This window comes from Borostomias antarcticus (assembly GCF_949987555.1).
Source record: "Borostomias antarcticus genome assembly, chromosome: 6".
Classification (NCBI taxonomy): domain Eukaryota; kingdom Metazoa; phylum Chordata; class Actinopteri; order Stomiiformes; family Stomiidae; genus Borostomias; species Borostomias antarcticus.
In genome coordinates this window covers 30,631,471-30,650,435 of record NC_140239.1, presented here as the reverse complement: position 1 = coordinate 30,650,435, position 18,965 = coordinate 30,631,471, and the positions used below count along the sequence as shown (strand labels likewise).

The window sequence follows — 18,965 nt, the reverse complement described above, 5'->3', positions numbered from 1 at the left end:
CTCTTGCTCTCCCTCTCTCTCTCTCCTCTCTCCCTCTAGCTCTCTCTCCCTCCTCTCTCCCTCTAGCTCTCTCTCTCTCCTCTCTTCTCTCTCTCTAGCTCTCTCTCTCCTCTCTCCCTCCTCTCTCTGTCTAGCTCTCTCTCTCTCTCTTGCTCCCTCGCTCTCTCTCTCTCTCTCCGTCTCTCTCTCTCTCTTGCTCTCTCTCGCTCTCTCTTTCTCTCATACATGCGCACACACACACCCACACACACACTCACACGCACACACACACACGCACACACACGTCTCCTCCCCTGGTTTGTCATGCACATCGTCTACCAATTATAACAGAAACACAGAGAGACATGTAGCCTTGCTCACAATTAGTCATTCATGTGTTTGATGGAGTCCCAGACTGTGCCTTCCCTTTTTAATAGACTACTCACACAAATACTCACATCAGCTTTTGACAAATAGTTTCCACTCTCGGAAAGAAAAAAGAGTAATGTTGTAAAACTTAAGTATTTCCCTTGAAGTGCCTGGTGATTTATATATGAAGAGAGTATCCTAATTGCAAGTCATTATGGCAATTAAAGCCACCATCCATATCAACAACAGTTAAACAAGAAAAAACATGGATTTCATGAAACTGCTATAAGCTTGTATTGGTGAGAGTTCTACTATGCAAAAATAGATGACTGTAGGTTTAAGCTTAATATTCCACACACCCAAACCATATGTGCTTACTGTACCCAGGCCGTGGCTTAAGGAGCGGAACTATTTACAGCAAAAAATGAAGTCTCCTGCCTTGGCAGAAACCAAACTGCACCCCCACAGTGAAAATAATGAAAGTGGTAACGTGAGGATGAAGTGATGTGAGCTGCTTACATACAACATCCTCTCATTTACTCAAACCAAATCTAATCTACCTGCTTGTCTTGATTGTTAAAATGAAGTACAGGTTGACACCAGGGTTACAGAGGGAAGGACACAATGTACTCATACTTCCATTTCTACTTTCTACTAACCCGAATTTCACAAAATCTAAATCCCTGTACTTTCAATAGTAGTCTCTCCTTTAATTGAACTTGGCCTTGAAGTGGATGGGCTTAAAATGAGCATTGAGCTGTAAAGCTATTCGCAAAGTTGGCCCTGAACATTTACACCACTTTGTCTACAAGTATATCATCCTCAACTGTGTTCAGGGTTTGCCCAACCCACCTACCGTCAACCTCACGAGCCTGAACGAGCAAAGTCCTGTTCTCTGTTTGTTCATAAGCCTTGTCACAGCTAAGTCGATACCTAGACGTACAAATACAGTAGCTCAACGTACAGTAGGTGTATATTCTACAGCCAGCCCTGCTTAAAACTTGACACCGGATGGCAGTTGACCAGAAAGATCAAAGGATTACAGGCTATGACAAGTTGTACTGTGAGACAGACAACTACGAGGAATCAGCTGTCCAGAATCCTGCTTGATTAATGCTTTTTAAGTTGGCGATATGGTACTGGGATATTTTGTGGAAAGTATGTGGCATCAGATGGAAAAAGAACATGCATTGTAGGCAACTTCTCTGTAACTATTTGTGCACTCTCCTGTTAGTCATGTCTCTCTTATGAAGTATCTAGCCCATGTTTACTGCTCTGTAGATGTTCTTAGCCAATAGACAAACATTTTCCAGGAACTTGCTTGATCGTCTTGTTGAGAGGGGTCAGGGAAGAATTTTTCAGCTCACTTATCTGACCCCTGGGTGAAACTGTTTTTTTGCTTCCCTCTGGAATATGTAGGGGTGGGACATATGCCCACCTCCCTTGCTCTCTGTGAAGCGCATTGTGTTGCCTCTGTGTATGAAATGCGCTATACAAATAAAGTTTGATTTGATTTTCTCTTACAAGACTCATCTTCAGACATTTCTTATTGGCTGGCAGGTTGGGTGAATATTGCTAAGTGATAATCATCAGCCGGATGGACCAGTCCAGTGTGCTCCGCTCCTTCTCTCATTACGGCGCACCAATCAATCAATCAATCAAAACTTTATTTGTATAGCGCATTTCATACACAGAGGCAACACAATGCGCTTTACAGAGAACAAGGGAGGTGGGCATACGACCCACCTCTACATATTCCAGAGGGAAGCAAAAAAACAGTATCACCCAGGGGGCCAGATAAGTGAGCTGTAAAAAATTCTTCCCTGACCCCTCTCAACAAGGCGATCGAGCAAGCTCCTGGAGTATGTTTGTCTACCGGCTAAGAACATTTATAAAGCAATAAATAACATTAAATTACATTTTCAGAGTAAGAGAGGCTAATAACATCATAGGAGAGACATGGCAAACACTGGTGTGTGTCTGTGTGTGCGTGAATGTGCCAGTAGTGATCTTGGCCTGGTGCTGTTGAGCAGCTGCTAGCTGGTGCTGTTTTGATCAGGGTGACGCTCTAATGGGCATGCTCAGTTACACCATCATAAAAGATGGATGAGATTATATATAACGAGAGTAAAGAGTATATAACGCCTCCTTTAAATAGCCTTTTCAAGTCCAGTTTGGGAGGTAAAACCATAAGATACGGGGTGTACTCAACAGTGTGCAAGATAGCAAATGTCTGTCATCATTTATCATATGGGGGGGATGTTTCTCCATGAATGTTTAATATACAGTAAATAGCTGAGGAAAAGCATTTTGTAACATTCAGGCTTACCAATATTACAAAAGCACCATAGTATGAATAGAACTGAGCTAGAAGTACTGTCATGAAAGCAATTTTAGTGGTTACACTATACCATAAGCAGTTATGGGAATATTATGACAAAGCTAGGCAATGACAGTAACAACTGAAGATCTACAGTATGAGGACTTGTGGTCTCTATAGGCTTCGCAGCGTAAAATGTCTTCTGCATGTGGTCAGTTGTGTCGGAGAGCACAGCCTTGCCAGTGAGGCAGTCTCTTAGAGTCAATGAATAATTCAAAGTTGTTTGGGGCTCACCTTTCCTGGTGAACAAACTACACACACACACACACACACACACGCGCGCGCGCACACACACACACACACACACACACACACACACACACACACACACATACACACACACACACACACTACAACCCATTAAGTTCTGCCTCAACGGACAGCTTTCAAGTTTAGCAACAGGTGCCTCAATTGGTATAAAAATAGGGACTCACTTTCCTCCAACATGGGGGAGATGGATGAACCTCAACCTCAACCCTTCACAAGATCCATCTTCACCTGGAGGTCACACCTTTTGGCAAAGGGAACTGATTCTACACTTATAGGACTTAATTAATTATCTCTGTAGAATCTGCATGTACATTCACACATGACACTTTTTGGTTGTCCATCACACGCGCACACACACACGCACACACGCACACACATTTTGCCTCACACTACAATCAAAGTAGTCTATGCTGAATTGCTATTGTTATCCTACAACTCAAAAGTAACACTAATTGGTTTGTGGTGTGTGACAGCTCTCTAGTGGCAACAACTGCCTGTCCCAACTGCTTTGAGACAGCAAAGAAAATAGGTCTCAGCTTCTAAATACCTGAGCATGAATCAGACACTGTCTCTGTCTCCACTGTTTTGTGGTAACTTCTGAACTTCTGCCTTGAAAATTATGCGTTCAACATCCTGTACAAACAAAGGCACAACACAAAGAATCACTGTCTGTGTTAGTAAATGTTACTGTGGCATCAAAGACCCTCTGTCTAGAACGACAGCACCAGCAGACATGAGGAACTACAAACATAGAATAATGAAACATTCTTTGTAGTAAGAATACAAAGTAACATTGATAATGTTGGTGTCAGGTGATCTAAACAATAGAATGCATATGGGTTGACCAGTAGAACAATATGTGTTTGATAAATGTTTCTTAGAAACGGGACGTTGGTTGAGTGTGTCTTTAAATTATGGGTGGATGTGCTCTCCACCCAAGTGATGATGGAATTTATAGGACACTGGTTCTTATGAATGAATGAATGAATGAATGAATGAATGAATGAATGAATGAATGAATGAATGAATGAATGAATTATTTAAGTGTCATGCCTACTGTCGGCCCATCCCATATGGGATTATAAGACACCTTTACGACTTACTTCTGTACATACGCCATCTATTTTACATGCAAAATATGTTTCCAGTGTCGCTGGTCAAGCTCAAATGAACAAAAAAACAGATGAATAAATAAATTATACGATATATAGATACATTGATACAGACAATTAACCCTGGATCTCTATTGGTACAATGCTCTTATAGTGGCCCAGTAAATATGATGTCTTTCCTACAGAGGTTTATGTTTAATGATGGACCTTGAAATCAAATGCCTACTGCGACAATACAGGCCATCGAAACCGTGGGCTACACCTCAGTCGACGTCAGCGCAGGTATGTGCATCACTTCCTGGATCTCTGGCACACCTGAGGACAAACACAAGGGGTTAAGTGTTGCTTATATCGCGAATGGAAACACCCAGACAGATTGAGTCGGTAAGGAAAGAAGGATATTAAATTCACCCGTACAAGGACATCTCGAGGATTTTACCAATTGCGTTCGTTCAGAAGAATTCGTATGAAATCGTAAAACGATTGAACGTTGTGTTTTAAACGACTTAAGAGTGATCGGGGTTTAATTTTGTCGATTTGCTTTCATATCCTACATTTTAATGGAACAATAAGAGCAATTTAGAATAATTATTTAGACAAAAAAACGTGTTTTAAATTTGAGGCTTTACGCATTTCTCTGTGGACATTCTCAACACGAACTTTGGCGATGACTGTCCTGTATATAGGATTGGTTAGGACTGTCCTGTATATAGGATTGGTTCTAGCATCCGTGTTGCTCCAGAGTCAAGTCGGCTCTCAAGCTGTCCCCAATGGCGCAGCCTGCTCTGGGAACTTCACGGTGGGCAGAGAGAACTTTGTCCTCGACACAGCAGACGCAGTGAAAGACGGGGCCACTTTCCTCTCCTCACCCACCGGCCCTCAGGCCCTGGACTGCGTGAACGCCTGCTGCCAAAACCCCGAATGCAATTTGGCTCTAATTGAAAATGGAGAAGGCGAAGGCACAGTCCGGACTTGCTTTCTATTCAACTGTCTCTACAAAAATAAGTACGTCTGCAGATTCACGAATAAAGTTGGATTTACGAATCATATTTTGAACTCGGTCTATGAGCACTATCTTGGAGGACCTACCTCTGGTAAGTTGACAACTGCAGGTTTTCACGTTACGTACGTCTACTTTATGTGATCCAGTACACTGAATGACCAATCACAGATCTCCAAGTTTGCATGATTTAGTATGTTCCATTTAAACCAGTTGTAGTCTAGACCTACTGCTTATTGGCATTGAGAAGAAATGAAGACATGTGAAGATGAGGCCCAAACACACTATCACAGTTGTAAATGTGTTTCTTCTTCATGTCCGTTCCCAGATGACAAGGATCCCCCATTAGCGAATGCGGGTCAGAGCTTTGTGGTCCAACCCAACGATCTGGTGACCCTGAACGGCGTGGAGAGTTTAGCCCAGGGCGAGAACACCATCGCCAGCTTTGAGTGGAGCCTTCTGAAGGGGGATCCCACAGTGGTGCTGGAAGTAAGGGCATTAAACATGACCATGATCACTTATTGCTTCCCATCATCATCATCATCATCATCATCATCCATGTTTTGAATGTAGCCAGCATCGGTCTAAACCGACTTGCTTGTTCAATCTCTGCAATGTTAGAAAGTTATTTGTTTTGAATATGCATACTTACACATTGACTTACTGTACTTATTTGGAACAGAAAACGGACCTGGACGACCAAGTGAAAGTGAGCGACCTCCGTCCAGGTGTGTACGTGTTCCAGCTGAAGGTCACGGACTCCATCGGCCAATCGGATACGGCGGAGGTCACCGTGCTCGTCCTCAGCCCCGAACAGTCTAAGAGTGAGTGTTAATCAACGACGGCGCTCTTTATGGTACCTCGAAACCTACTTTCACTTCTCAAAACCGAGTTAACAAGTATAGTTTCTGCGTCGAAGCAGAAGGGGTCGACGGGAGACAGGAGAGGCCCTCATACCAGCGTCGTTCTGCTTCACCACACCCACGCACATGACTCATGTTGTGATTGATGTCCTCGGAAGTATTTCTCATAATTGTTTTGCCCATGCGTTTCCCCCTCACATGAAACCAAGTGACCTCAGCATGCTGCTTGTAATGCCTTAAAGATGAAAAAACGTATTGTAACATACAGGCCTAAGTGTTGGGATTTTGAAGCCACGTGTGACCACGCCCCCTACCAACAGGTGGTCCATGTGACCACGCCCCCTACCAACAGGTGGTCCATGTGACCACGCCCCCTAGCAACAGGTGGTCCATGTGACCACGCCCCTAGCAGTCTGAGAACAGGTCTAGCATGATTCATACTTGAGTCATCCAATGGAGTTTCACAGGTGTGAGGCAACACACACACACACACACACACACACACATACACACACACACACACACACACACAGGTAGGCTGGGTAAGCCTCTACAAATGGGAGGGGAGTGGAAAAGTTTTTGGCCCTTTCAATGAATATTTTCATGTTGAGAGAGAAGTTTCATTGGAAATCCATTGGTGACCAGTGAAGAATGATGTTTTGTAATCGTTGCTTGTCTTGGCTAATTAATAGGTACCAGTACTTCTACATGTATAGCGAAGACTTTCTCAACACGAATAAGTAGCAGACTAAAACAAAACTAGCAAATGTTTATGGCCTCCACCCATCTTGGGCTTTGTAGTTCCTAAACCTTGTTGTAGTTCCCAGAAGACCATGAAAAACTCTCAGCTTGTTGGCATTGGCAACAGTGTAAGCAACCAATGATATCTACAGTCCAGCATTGTGTGTTATCTACAGTCCAGCATTGTGTGTTATCTCGACTCACAATCCCGTATCAGTAAGTGTCTGCATGCTGAGTAGTTTATCTAAGTTTAATGACAACCAGCATGTGACTCGTGAGTAGGAAGCTTAATACGCCCCACAACTGAGTACTGAACTGATCTGGGTACAGTACTAAACTGATATGGGTACAGTACTTAACTGATCTGGGTACAGTACTAAACTGATATGGGTACAGTACTGAACTGATATGGGTACAGTACTGAACTGATCTGGGAACAGTGCTGTAGATATCCTTGTTTAAGCCCTGATGAAACATCTCTGTCTGCATGTCAGTTCAAAATCTTCCACAGGCGTTCAGATCTGGGTTGTTGGTTGAGATCTGGGTTGTTGGTTGAGATCTGGGTTGTTGGTTGAGATCTGGGTTGTTGGTTGAGATCTGGGTTGTTGGTAGCCCTTCTCAGTCCTGTAGTCGCATGCTCGCTCATGCCAGACAACAGTCCTTTGCTGCTCCATTCACTTCGCTGTCAAAATAAATCATTGTCGGCCTATTTAGGAGAGGCGCTCATATTTACAAGTGTCAGATAAACATGAAACTTCACTTAACTAAGCAAAAGGGTCTATTTAAACAAATGCTGGGTTTTGAAATAACTTATTTAGACGCGTTCTGTCAGAGTGAATTTATTTTTCCGAGGTAGTCTTCTTCTGTGGTGGTGGCGGTGCTTTCAAGCTTCAAAGAGACCGCCTGACATGAGTGAGCATGCGACAACAGGACTGAAAAGGGCTAGGTTGTTGGTTGAGATCTGGTGACGGCAGAGGCCATAGCCGATTATTCTCATCATATTCATACTCATCAAACCATTCAGTGACCCCTGGTGACCTGTGGATTGGGCCATCTTCATCCTGGAAGAGACCACTCCCATCACGATAGGAATGTTTAGTCGTGGGATAAAGCTGATCACTCAGAATAACTCTATTGATTTGCATTGAACCTTATCTCTGAGGGGACAAGCAGACTCAAACCATGCTAGGAAAACGCTCCGCACAGCGGACCCACTCACTGTAGGCGTCAAGCATTCAGACCCTGCACGACACACACACACACACACACACACACACACCCGTGGTGATTATGGTGATGACTAATCTGACTCATATCACCACAGCCTCTTATAAGACGGGTATAAAGACCTCATTGTTTAGAAAAGCTTTTTGTAGGTAATGTGTATACAGTACATTTTATACAGTATTTTAATGTCTCTTTTTTATTGACTGTGATTTCAGCATGCTTCAGCCTGCTTTGAGATTGTTTTCACAGTGAAAAGTGCTACAGTATATAAAAAAAATCTATTATTATTATTATTATTATTATAGATACAGTAGGCCTGTAACAGTAATAGGTGTCGAAGCTGTGTGCTGTAAAAAAAAAAATGGTGTTAGTGCCCCGGCAGTTTGACTCACAGGATGTAAAAAAAAAAATGGTGTTAGTGCATCGGTAGTCTGACTCACAACTCAGGTTTTGGGGATATTCCGTCATTGGCACGCCGACCAGGACACCGACGCTGTTTTGCAAGAGCACCATCGAGAAAAAACAACAATCTTAGCCGCCACTCAAGACGATGGGGATTGGTTTAAAGCAACACAGCGATTTTGGGTCTCCCAGTCTCAGAATGATAATGGGGCGTGGCCAGGTCTTTCTCCAGCGCTAAAACGAAGGGTAGAGGTTGGTCTGGCTATGAGATTAACACACCTAAGCTGTGTTCGGAATCGCTCCCTATTCACTATATAGTGCACTATATAGGGCGTCAGCCATTTTGTTTGTAGTGTCCGAATTCTCCACAGAATTTTCGTTCCCTATATAGTCCACTATTTATTACCCACAATTCAACTTGATTTGCAGGGAACAGTGCATGTACCCTACATTTTCTCCGTTCCCTAGGTAGTTCACTACATGGTGAACCCTATATAGGGAATAGGGAGTGAGGGAACGAGGGAGCGATTCTGAACACAGCTCTAGAGTCAGGGTTGTGGTGGTCATTTGAATTTCCTGTCTTTGTAAGGCTTTTGACAAACCCTAACTCATCACATAAAAAATTGTGTTTTTTTTCGTGTGTGTGTTTTTTTTGTATTGACGTATCCCTCTGTCTGTGCCCAGGTCACTGTATGGTCCCCAAGAAGATCGGACCCTGTCGGGGCGCCTTCCGGCGCTGGCACTACAACGCGGCGTCCCAGAAGTGCGAGGAGTTCATCTTCGGCGGCTGCAAAGGAAACGACAACAACTACCTCTCCCCGCAGGAGTGCGCCGATGCCTGCCAGGGCGTGGCAGGTACGGCAGACGCACGGCGACCGACGCGGTCACGCCTCTTTTTTTTCGTCACGGCCTTTCCGTGGAGCGAACTGCCCGCTGACGTCAGGACAGCAGAGTCAGGACGGCAGAGTCAGAACGGCAGAGTCAGAACGGCAGAGTCAGAACGGCAGAGTCAGAACAGCAGAGTCAGAACGGCAGAGTCAGGGCGGCAGAGTCAGAACAGCAGAGTCAGAACAGCAGAGTCAGAACAGCAGAGTCAGAACAGCAGAGTCAGGGCGGCAGAGTCAGAACGGCAGAGTCAGAACGGCAGAGTCAGAACAGCAGTCAGAACGGCAGAGTCAGGGCGGCAGAGTCAGAACAGCAGAGTCAGAACAGCAGAGTCAGGGCGGCAGAGTCAGAACAGCAGAGTCAGAACAGCAGAGTCAGAACAGCAGAGTCAGAACAGCAGAGTCAGGGCGGCAGAGTCAGGGCGGCAGAGTCAGGACGGCAGAGTCAGGACGGCAGAGTCAGAACGGCAGAGTCAGAACGGCAGAGTCAGAACGGCAGAGTCAGAACGGCAGAGTCAGAACGGCAGAGTCAGAACGGCAGAGTCAGAACGGCAGAGTCAGAACGGCAGAGTCAGAACGGCAGAGTCAGGGCGGCAGAGTCAGAACAGCAGAGTCAGAACAGCAGAGTCAGGACAGCAGAGTCAGGACAGCAGAGTCAGGACAGCAGAGTCAGAACAGCAGAGTCAGAACAGCAGAGTCAGGACAGCAGAGTCAGGACGGCAGAGTCAGAACAGCAGAGTCAGGACGGCAGAGTCAGGACGGCAGAGTCAGGACGGCAGAGTCAGGACGGCAGAGTCAGGACGGCAGAGTCAGGACGGCAGAGTCAGGACGGCAGAGTCAGGACGGCAGAGTCAGAACGGCAGAGTCAGAACGGCAGAGTCAGGCCGCCCATCTTTCACCGCAAGCACCTATCATACTTATGTTTGGTATTGCACTTTGCCTTCAGCACTAGATTATGCTCTTAGTCGCTTGTTTAGAAAGGAGATTCTGGCGAGTAGTAGTACACTGACTACCTACGTTAAATACAGTTATTGTAAGTCGCTTTGGATAAAAGCGTCTGCTAAATGACTGTAAATGACTGACTTTAAACAAGACTTTATCTCTCTGTATCCACAGCTGCTTCAGGAAGAAGTATCAGTCCATCAACCAAAGGTAGAATTAATCGGTCCTCTAATTTAAAACCGACACTGTTGATATGCGATTGGAATATTGATATTATCTTGACATTAATATTTTACTGGAATATTACTATTTTGTCAGCTGAACACCTTAAGTTCCTGCTCATTTTTTTAATCTATGACTGACTGTATCTATGGTGTGTGTGTGTGTGTGTGTGTGTGTGTGTGTGTGTGTGTGTGTGTATGTGTGTGTGTGTGTGTGTGTGTGTGTGTGTGTTAGGGGAGATGTGTGGCGCCCCCTGCAGACCAGGTCAGTTCATGTGCAGGAGTGGCTGCTGTCTGGACAGAGAGCAGGAGTGTGACAGAGTGACCCAGTGCTCTGACGGCTCTGACGAGGAGGCCTGCTCCAAGTGTGAGACCACACACACACACACACACACACACACACACGCATGGACACACACACACACACGCATGCACACACACACACACACACACGGACACGCACGCACGCACACGCACGCACGCACACACACACACACGCACACACACACACACACACACACTTCACAGAAACGGCGTTTATTCAGTTCACCCAGAATCATTTAGTCTGCTGTTGTTAGATTGCTGCTCTTGTTTCCTCAGTGAACCGGACCTTCACCCGTCTCCTGAGCATCGACGTGGATGAAAAGAGAGGTGAGCTGCATACCAATCAAAATGGTGGTCGACAGACGATACCAAGTTCCCCTCTTACTGATTGTCAGCGATTTAGAAGACCCTAAAGAAGTCTGAAACATCTCACACACAAGCATTTTCACTTCATTTCAGTTTATTTGAGAGGGGACAATGCATATCAATCAACAACAAATGTAAATACACCAGATTTAGCCAGGAGGCTGATTTTCTGTGGTCCCTGGCCAAGATGTTATAAATAGGCATCCTAAAATGACACAAGATAAAAGTTAACAATAACACAGCATCATACAGAGCTTATGAAAGACACGGTTATAAAGAAATACAAATCAAGGAAATAAATACACATAATAGCTAAGGATTTAAAGGTTTTGGGCAGTGTTTGACAATGAATTTGGCCCAGGTATGATGACAACCACTCTACAGAACACTGTGACTTGGCTATAGCCTCACGGTAGTTGAGAACAGTATTTCAAAGGAAGGATTGGATGCGCTATCCCAGACAACGAGGTGTACTTGTGGTGCTAAACCCCCCAAAAAATTAGTACTTCAAACTGGCATCCAAGGATGTATGGTACAGTAGCACTCACCACTTGCAAAAGGAAAAAAGCACAAAGGACAAATCCTCAATTTCACCAGTTTATTGACGGCCGACAATAAACTGGTGAGATAGTTGAGAACATTCACCATAGACCTCACCCCCCCCCCACCCACCACGCCCTGTCTCTCCCCCAGCGAGGTGCACCGAGCCCCCCAGGACGGGCCCCTGTCGCGCCAGCCACACCCGCTGGTACTACGACCCCCTCAACAGGAAGTGCCACCGCTTCACCTTCGGAGGGTGCGAGGGCAACAAGAACAACTTTGAAAAGGAGGACACCTGCGCCGAGACCTGCGAGGGAGTGACCGGTACGCTCAACTGACAGGGTTACACGTTACAGCGCGGGACATTCTTATCAATTAATCGACTATTGTTTGTTAAGGTTAACAGTTATCCATTAATGAAATTCCTTGAAATCTGAAACCCTAGTTCTGGATAAAACTACTGTATGCCATACTGTAACATATAATGTACTTTCCTGTAAGTAAACTGCAAGTAATACAGTATATTACATCCATATTTAATAATCATTCTTCAATAATCATTCAAAACACTTGATATGATGTGTGAATATGTTTTTTGGGTGATGATACTGATTGTCTTGGTCAAATATAGTAATTCTCAATGTATTTTTTTTCTGTGCAGAAAAGCATGTGTTCGCAAGGGGCGTCTTTGAGCGCTATGAGGAAGGGGAGAGTGAGTCAGGTAAGAACCGGTGCCTCCCGCCTCGCCTGTCATCCCTTGTTTTGGTTAAAAACACGCTGAAAGGTTGTGTGTTCCTTCAGGTTATTGTGCACTCTCAGCATTTTCACCCTCTGTCAGATTATCTGGTACACATGTGACATTTCACTTGGAAAAGGCTGCATTATTTGACTTGTCTGTCCCATTACTTCTGTAGTTCTATGAACGATGACATTAGATCCTATATCCATTGCTAAGGAGGTGTATGAGGAAGTTACTTGACTTTCCCAGCAGCGCAGGGGGGAAAGGTTACTTTTGATTTCACCACTGAAAGTTTACAGGGAACCACTCCTTCATATTGCTATTCTTGCACTCTGCCTTCAGCACTAGATTCTGCTCTTAGTCACTTGTTTTAGAAAGAAGATGCACTTGTGAGTAGTAGTAGTAGTAGTAGTAGTAGTAGTAGTAGTACTAGTAGCGGTAGTAGTAGTAGTGGTAGTAGTACTAGTAGTAGTAGTAATAGTAGTAGTAGTAGCGGTAGTAGTACTAGTAGCGGTAGTAGTAGTAGTAGTAGTAGTAGTAGTAGTAGCGGTAGTAGTAGTAGTAGTAGTAGTAGTAGTAGTAGTAGTAGTAGTAGCGGTAGTAGTACTAGTAGCGGTAGTAGTAGTAGTAGTAGTAGTAGTAGTAGTAGTAGTAGTACTAGTAGCGGTAGTAGTAGTAGTAGTGGTAGTACTAGTAGTAGTAGTAGTAGTAGTAGCGGTAGTAGTACTAGTAGCGGTAGTAGTAGTAGTAGTAGTAGTAGTATTATTGTCAGTCGCTTTGGATAAAAGCGTCTGCTAAATGACTGTAATGTAAAATGTAATGTAATATACTGTGTCCTGCTGTCCTCCAAGGTCCCATCGCTGTAGCCATTGTGTTATCGGTAGCCATCTTGGCTGTGCTGGCCATCCTGGGCTACTGCTTCCTAAAGGGCAAGAAGGAACGGTCGCACCACCAGCCAGTGGCGACCAACATCCCCCACGTCCCCTACGAAGACAGAGACACCCTGGTCTACAACAGCACCACCAAGCCCGTCTGAGCCCACTGGGATGCAGAGAGAGGATCTGGAGATATTGAAGTGTGCGCTTGCATACACACGCACTGTACTTTGACTCTTTTACTGTATCTCCATCATGACTCACCTCTATAGGGGGAAGCAATCCTTACAGTATGTTATGGTCTTGGATCACTGCCCCGAACCGATGGCTAGGTTCAGCTTCACCTTATGGATTTAAATTCTCTACACACACGCGCACACACACACACACACGTGAGCAGTTAAAAGCTACATTTCATTTTAATAGAGCTCTGTCACACTCTTCCCCAGACCAACTGGTTTTGCTTCTGCTAATTTCACATTAAGAATGTGAAAACTGCACGGCGTCTGTTTTTGCGTTTTACAGACGTTGAATGCCTGACGTGGGTGTGACTAGTCGGCCCGTACGTCCAAATACTGTCGGTTTGTGAACTGTTTTTAAGTGTTCGTTTTGTTGTTTGTTTTGTGGTTTTAGTACACATTCTCAGGGGAAAGATTATCTGTTATTTGTTTTATACATTTTAATGATATTTTATTCAAATAACCTTTTATATTTATGAGATGTGATCATGAGGGGGTGGGTCTGGGTTAAGATGATCTTTTTCCCACCGTATGCACACAAGATTTGCTTGACTGTATGAATACAAATATTAACTGTAACTATATTTTAAAAGATCCTGTCTTTTTATTTTATAATAAATGTTTGTTTCGTTTGCTCTATCCACAATAAAGCCATAGTTTAATAAAAATAAGCTTGAACCTTTACAATTTGCTTGTACTTCTTGCCAATGAAGTGGTTAGTCTCATGTCAGCCTCTAGTGGCTGTAATTGCATGGTAAAGTGTCACTAGAACAATCTTTCTTACTAATGTGACGTCCACTAGATTGTATTATTGTACAGTTTAAATGTTCAAGTGGATTTCAGGTTCACCCACCAGTGTGCATTTGGAGACGGAGCACATAATGCCTATTGATACCTCATACATATTTTAATATACAGTCATAACTATATGTATGAATGTGTTTTGGAACCTATGCCAAATTAAGAGTTCTACTGTACCAGGAAAGCAAGCAGAGATCTAGTCCACCATGGCGCGTGTTTTCCAGAGGTTGTCTGACCAGCTGCTTACACTTCACATGCCTGGTTTTTTTAACAGGTACAGACTTGAATGAACCTGCCTCAGATTGTTTACAAGAGCACAGGCCAAGCCCCTTCTACAAGCTTGGTGATTCAACTTTTCATAACTATTATGCAATCTAACTATTTCATAATGCAATGACTGCTTGGTGATTCAACTTGAGCTTTCTCAGTATGAGAAAGAAATGTCCACTTATAAAGCAGTTTTATCCAAGGAACTTTACATTCCATACAGCAGCTGCCATGCAAGGTGCTAGCCTGCTCACTGGTTCAGTGTCTTTGCCCAAGGACACTTCGACATGTGGAGAGGAGGAGGCGGGATTCGAACCACCGACCCTACGATCATTCACGACCTGCTCTGCCACTGAGCCACGACCACCCCATGCATGTTCTGGGGGTCACTTCTCCAGTTAAAACTCAAGGACTCAAAGACTTCAGTTCTATCATAAATCTGCTTTCTGCAAATCATTTTTAATATACTTAAACCAATAGCAAAACAAAATATCCTTCTCTTCAGCAGGTCTTCAGGTGTTTTGCTGGTGTTGGAGAACTAAAACAATTTGCTGTCTTCATCAAATAATCACATCAAATAATCACATCACAGAAACCGGCTTATGAAATGTTTTTAGTACGCTACATTAACCAGTAGGGGGCATCAGTGTAGCATACATTCCAACAATTCCCAGCACGCAATCCAGTAGACCCGGTCTTTAGGGTGCATTTTCACATACAGTAGAAATAGAAGCCAATAGAGATCCCAGTAGAATCCGTGGATTTTGGCGTTCCCACTAGCCTCGTAAGAACATCCTGATCTTGCGAGCTCACATGCACTTCCGCCTAAGGGCAACTTCCACTCACACCCAATCTCCAAGGAGAGTGAATCATCCTAGAATAAGACTGGGTTAGTATTTTTCCATAAATCTCCATTGTAGTTTGCACACGTTGAACGCACTGTAGCACTCATTGGAAGGTCAGGTCTACAATTCCACACGACATAATTCTCCCACAGTTGCCAATCCACTAGCGACCAGCAGAAACTCTCAGCATCAACTTAGAGATGGTGGCGATACCACAGACAACCTCATCCACCACAGACAACCTCATCCACAACAGACAACCTCATCCACTGTCCTGGAAAAGTAGGTTGGAGGTGAGTTCTCACGCTGAGACCTGCAGGTGCTGTGTAGACATGTTGTCGGACATGCTTTTGTCTCTTGGTATGAGATTTGGGTGTGCCTCCTCGTAAGGTCAAGTGAAAGAACTAAAATGAGTTGGGAGGAAAACATTCTCAAAAGAATTGTTCTCGTGCCTTTATTACTAGAAGGCTGTGTGCGCGTGCACGCAGGGTTACTGTGCGCGTGCACGCAGGGTTACTGTAGTGCACAGAACAGTTATCGCAGGACAACATCCACAGAGACATTTTATAATGGCATGATATTGTACTTTGTTCGAACTAGAATTGTTTGATGATAGCCTACGTTTAGCCTATTGTATGCCAGTCTCTCTCTCTCTCTCTCTCTCTCTCTCTCTGTCTGTGTGTCTCTCTCTCCCTTTCTCTCTCTCTCTCTCTCTCTCTCTGTCTGTGTGTATCTCTCTCTGTCTCTCTCTCTCCCTTTGTCTCTCTCTCTCTCTCTCTTTCTCTCCCTTTGTCTCTCTCTCTCCCTTTGTCCCTCTCTCTCTCCCTTTGTATCTCTCTCCCTCCCTCCCTCTCTCTCTCCCTCCCTCTCTCTCTCTCTCTCTCCCTCCCTCTCTCTCTCTCTCTCTCTCTCTCTCTCTCTCCCTCCCTCTCTCTCTCTCTCTCTCTCTCTCTATGTCATAGAAAGACAATGCAGTGCTGCTTCCAACATGTTGGAGTAGCCAATGTTCAATGCTGATTATCCTGGTTTGAATAATGCTGCAGCGCATCCGAGTCGCTTTACTTCCTCCTGGTGGCGAGTTTCTCTCAGCCGGTGCGATGATACAGTAGGCTGGCCTATAACCTACCACTCTTACGCGAACCAGCACTTAGTTGCACAATTATTTGGTTTTTATTTAGACTATAGTGTAGGCCTACTACAATATTGCCATCATATCTTAAGTCTCTATATCGCTGTTTGTTTTTGGTAGCCTAACTTCACACTTCCCCGAGAGAGCAGAGGGGCGGAGGCATGATTTCCAGTCGGCGAGCAGCCCGGACAGACGAAGACAGCAGAGTGTGGTACGAGCTGCAAGCCCCGATCACAGCCCCGATCACAGCCCGGATCACAGCCCCGATCACAGCCCCGATCACAGCCCGGATCACAGCCCGGATCACAGCCCGGACAGACGAAGACAGCAGAGTGGTACGAGCTGCAAGCCCCGATCACAGCCCCGATCACAGCCCGGATCACAGCCCCGATCACAGCCCCGATCACAGCCCGATCACAGCCCCGATCACAGCCCGGATCACAGCCCGGACGGACGAAGACAGCAGAGTGGTATGAGCTGCAAGCATCGATCACAGCCCGGATCACAGCCCCGATCACAGCCCGGACAGACGAAGACAGCAGTGTGGTATATGCTGCAAGCCCCGATCACAGCCCGGACAGACGAAGCCAGCAGTGTGGTACGAGCTGCAAGCCCCGATCACAGCGACACATTAGTCTACATGACACTTTGGAAGTTTTCTTTTTTGAGACTCAAGAGGTAGACTTTTGTGCTGTCGCTCCAGCGAATGCAACTGTTGCGCCTTGGTGTTCTCAGGGAAGTTTTGGAAACTTTCATCCGCGGTGAGTAGCCAGTCGCCTAGAACAGTTTTCTCGACATGACCTGTGTAGATATCCTTCTTTGGATTCGAAAATAAATATTTGATGTAGACCGTCATTGTTGTTTAGCCTACTCTCTTGTCCTTCGAAGGACAAGAATAGGCTAAACTATTATGACAGCCAACATCAAATATTTATTTCGACTTGTGAAGTGAGCTGCATTGACAATGTGATTTTGATGTAACGGTAATTAACCTGGGCTACTTCTTTAGAATGGCAGCTTTCAGCCTATGATCGGAAATTTACAATGCAAATATTGAGACTATATCAGCTGACAGATGTTGCAAAGTGAGATTAAAGTTGAGCTTCCTACGTCCAAGTTCAGTCATAGCATATGGTGAACTTGCGGTGTTTGACGGTCATGATTGAAGCATAACCTGATTGAAAAAACATTCATGTCTCATACAGAGTACGGGGCAAAACACACATCTGTTCTGCAGACAAACCTGCTTTATGGCCAAGTGAACTTCTCCTACAACCTGTCGTGTTGTTTACACTCATCATTTGGCATTTCTTTACAAACTGAAGTTGCCCATCACATAATGTCTGATTCACACGAGAATAAATCGATCATATTCACATTCCCACTGGTTTAGTTCCATATGGCTGTACACTTCAATTAGATCAGCTTCTGATTGTAAGAGTAATCTAACGATTCTGCAGTAAACCAGGCCTTGTCCCTCTATAGGCCTATTGGCTGATTGTATTACAGCTGCCTTTGGAGCAGTTACAGTGTGCTCAGTCATGGGTTTGCCTGACCCCTTGCTAAATGCTACATACTGTTGCTTGAACTGAAATGAGGCTATTATTCCCGAGGACATGAACCTGCTATGAATGCCTTCCCACACTGATTACACGGCCCCTTTTCTTATAAATTACAATTCAAAGCCTGAAGACAAACCAGGAACCAGGTTTCAGGAACATAATCTGTCTTCGATGTCTGAATCTCATGTTCAACACTGAGACGATGGATTCCACCTCAAAGCACATGAGTAATCACCCCTTCAAAGCACTGATATTTCAACAGAGAGCTAAACCAGTCTCTTGGGTAACTGCCTGGTGTGGGCGGTTTGTTGAGTTTGGATGTTAGACATGATAAGAGATGTCCAACCAGGATTAACACAGATGGGTCTCAACGTTGAGCAAATAAAAAAATGCAGTTTTGGAATGGCCTACATGTCAGATAAGAAATTGTATTAGATACAGGGCTGCCAAGTGTACTGGATCAGTGACCTACTATAGGTCAAACGTAACGTTCCAGTGAAACGATGCAGATATACTCATCCAAAAAAAAGACGGTGGCCCAGTAGGGTGTCGCTGTCGTGAGCAGAGAGGAGAATGTTCAGCTACAGTTGATCTCTCGTCTCATTGGCAGGGAAATCCTCCACCTGCAGACCAACACATGCAACGTTGTGGAAAGAGAGAGAGAGAGAAAGAAAGAAAGAAAGAAAGAAAGAAAGAAAGAAAGAAAGAAAGAAAGAAAGAAAGAAAGAGAAAGAAAGAAAGAAAGAAAGAAAGAAAGAAAGAAAGAAAGAATCAGTCTCACTGAGGTCGTCGTCTTAACCCTTTGAGGCTCCATACACTCCATCTTTGATTTGGGCAAATGCAAACGTTGCCAGCATGGCCCATTATTGTCAAGTCATGACTGAATGG

General features: G+C 44.6%; 2 protein-coding genes across 2 annotated transcripts in view; both read left to right on the top strand.

Moving 5' to 3' along the window:
• Positions 1-4,328: 4,328 nt before the first annotated feature.
• On the top strand, positions 4,329-13,395 carry LOC311310631 (kunitz-type protease inhibitor 1-like; the record flags this gene model as incomplete). The annotated part of the gene is made up of 9 exons (XM_084440141.1): positions 4,329-4,392; positions 4,890-5,069; positions 5,439-5,599; positions 5,793-5,934; positions 9,028-9,198; positions 10,991-11,041; positions 11,774-11,944; positions 12,282-12,341; positions 13,211-13,395. The coding sequence occupies 9 exons, from the start codon at positions 4,329-4,331 to the stop codon at positions 13,393-13,395; spliced, it is 1,185 nt and encodes a 394-aa protein (XP_084296267.1).
• Positions 13,396-17,062: 3,667 nt separating this feature from the next.
• The window catches only part of LOC311310339 (pleckstrin homology domain-containing family G member 3-like), a 64,027-nt gene continuing 62,124 nt past the window's right edge, over positions 17,063-18,965 (top strand). Inside the window, exon 1 of the mRNA XM_084439790.1 lies at positions 17,063-17,276. The gene's annotated coding sequence lies outside the window, so the exon portion shown is untranslated. The remainder of the gene's footprint in view (positions 17,277-18,965) is intronic.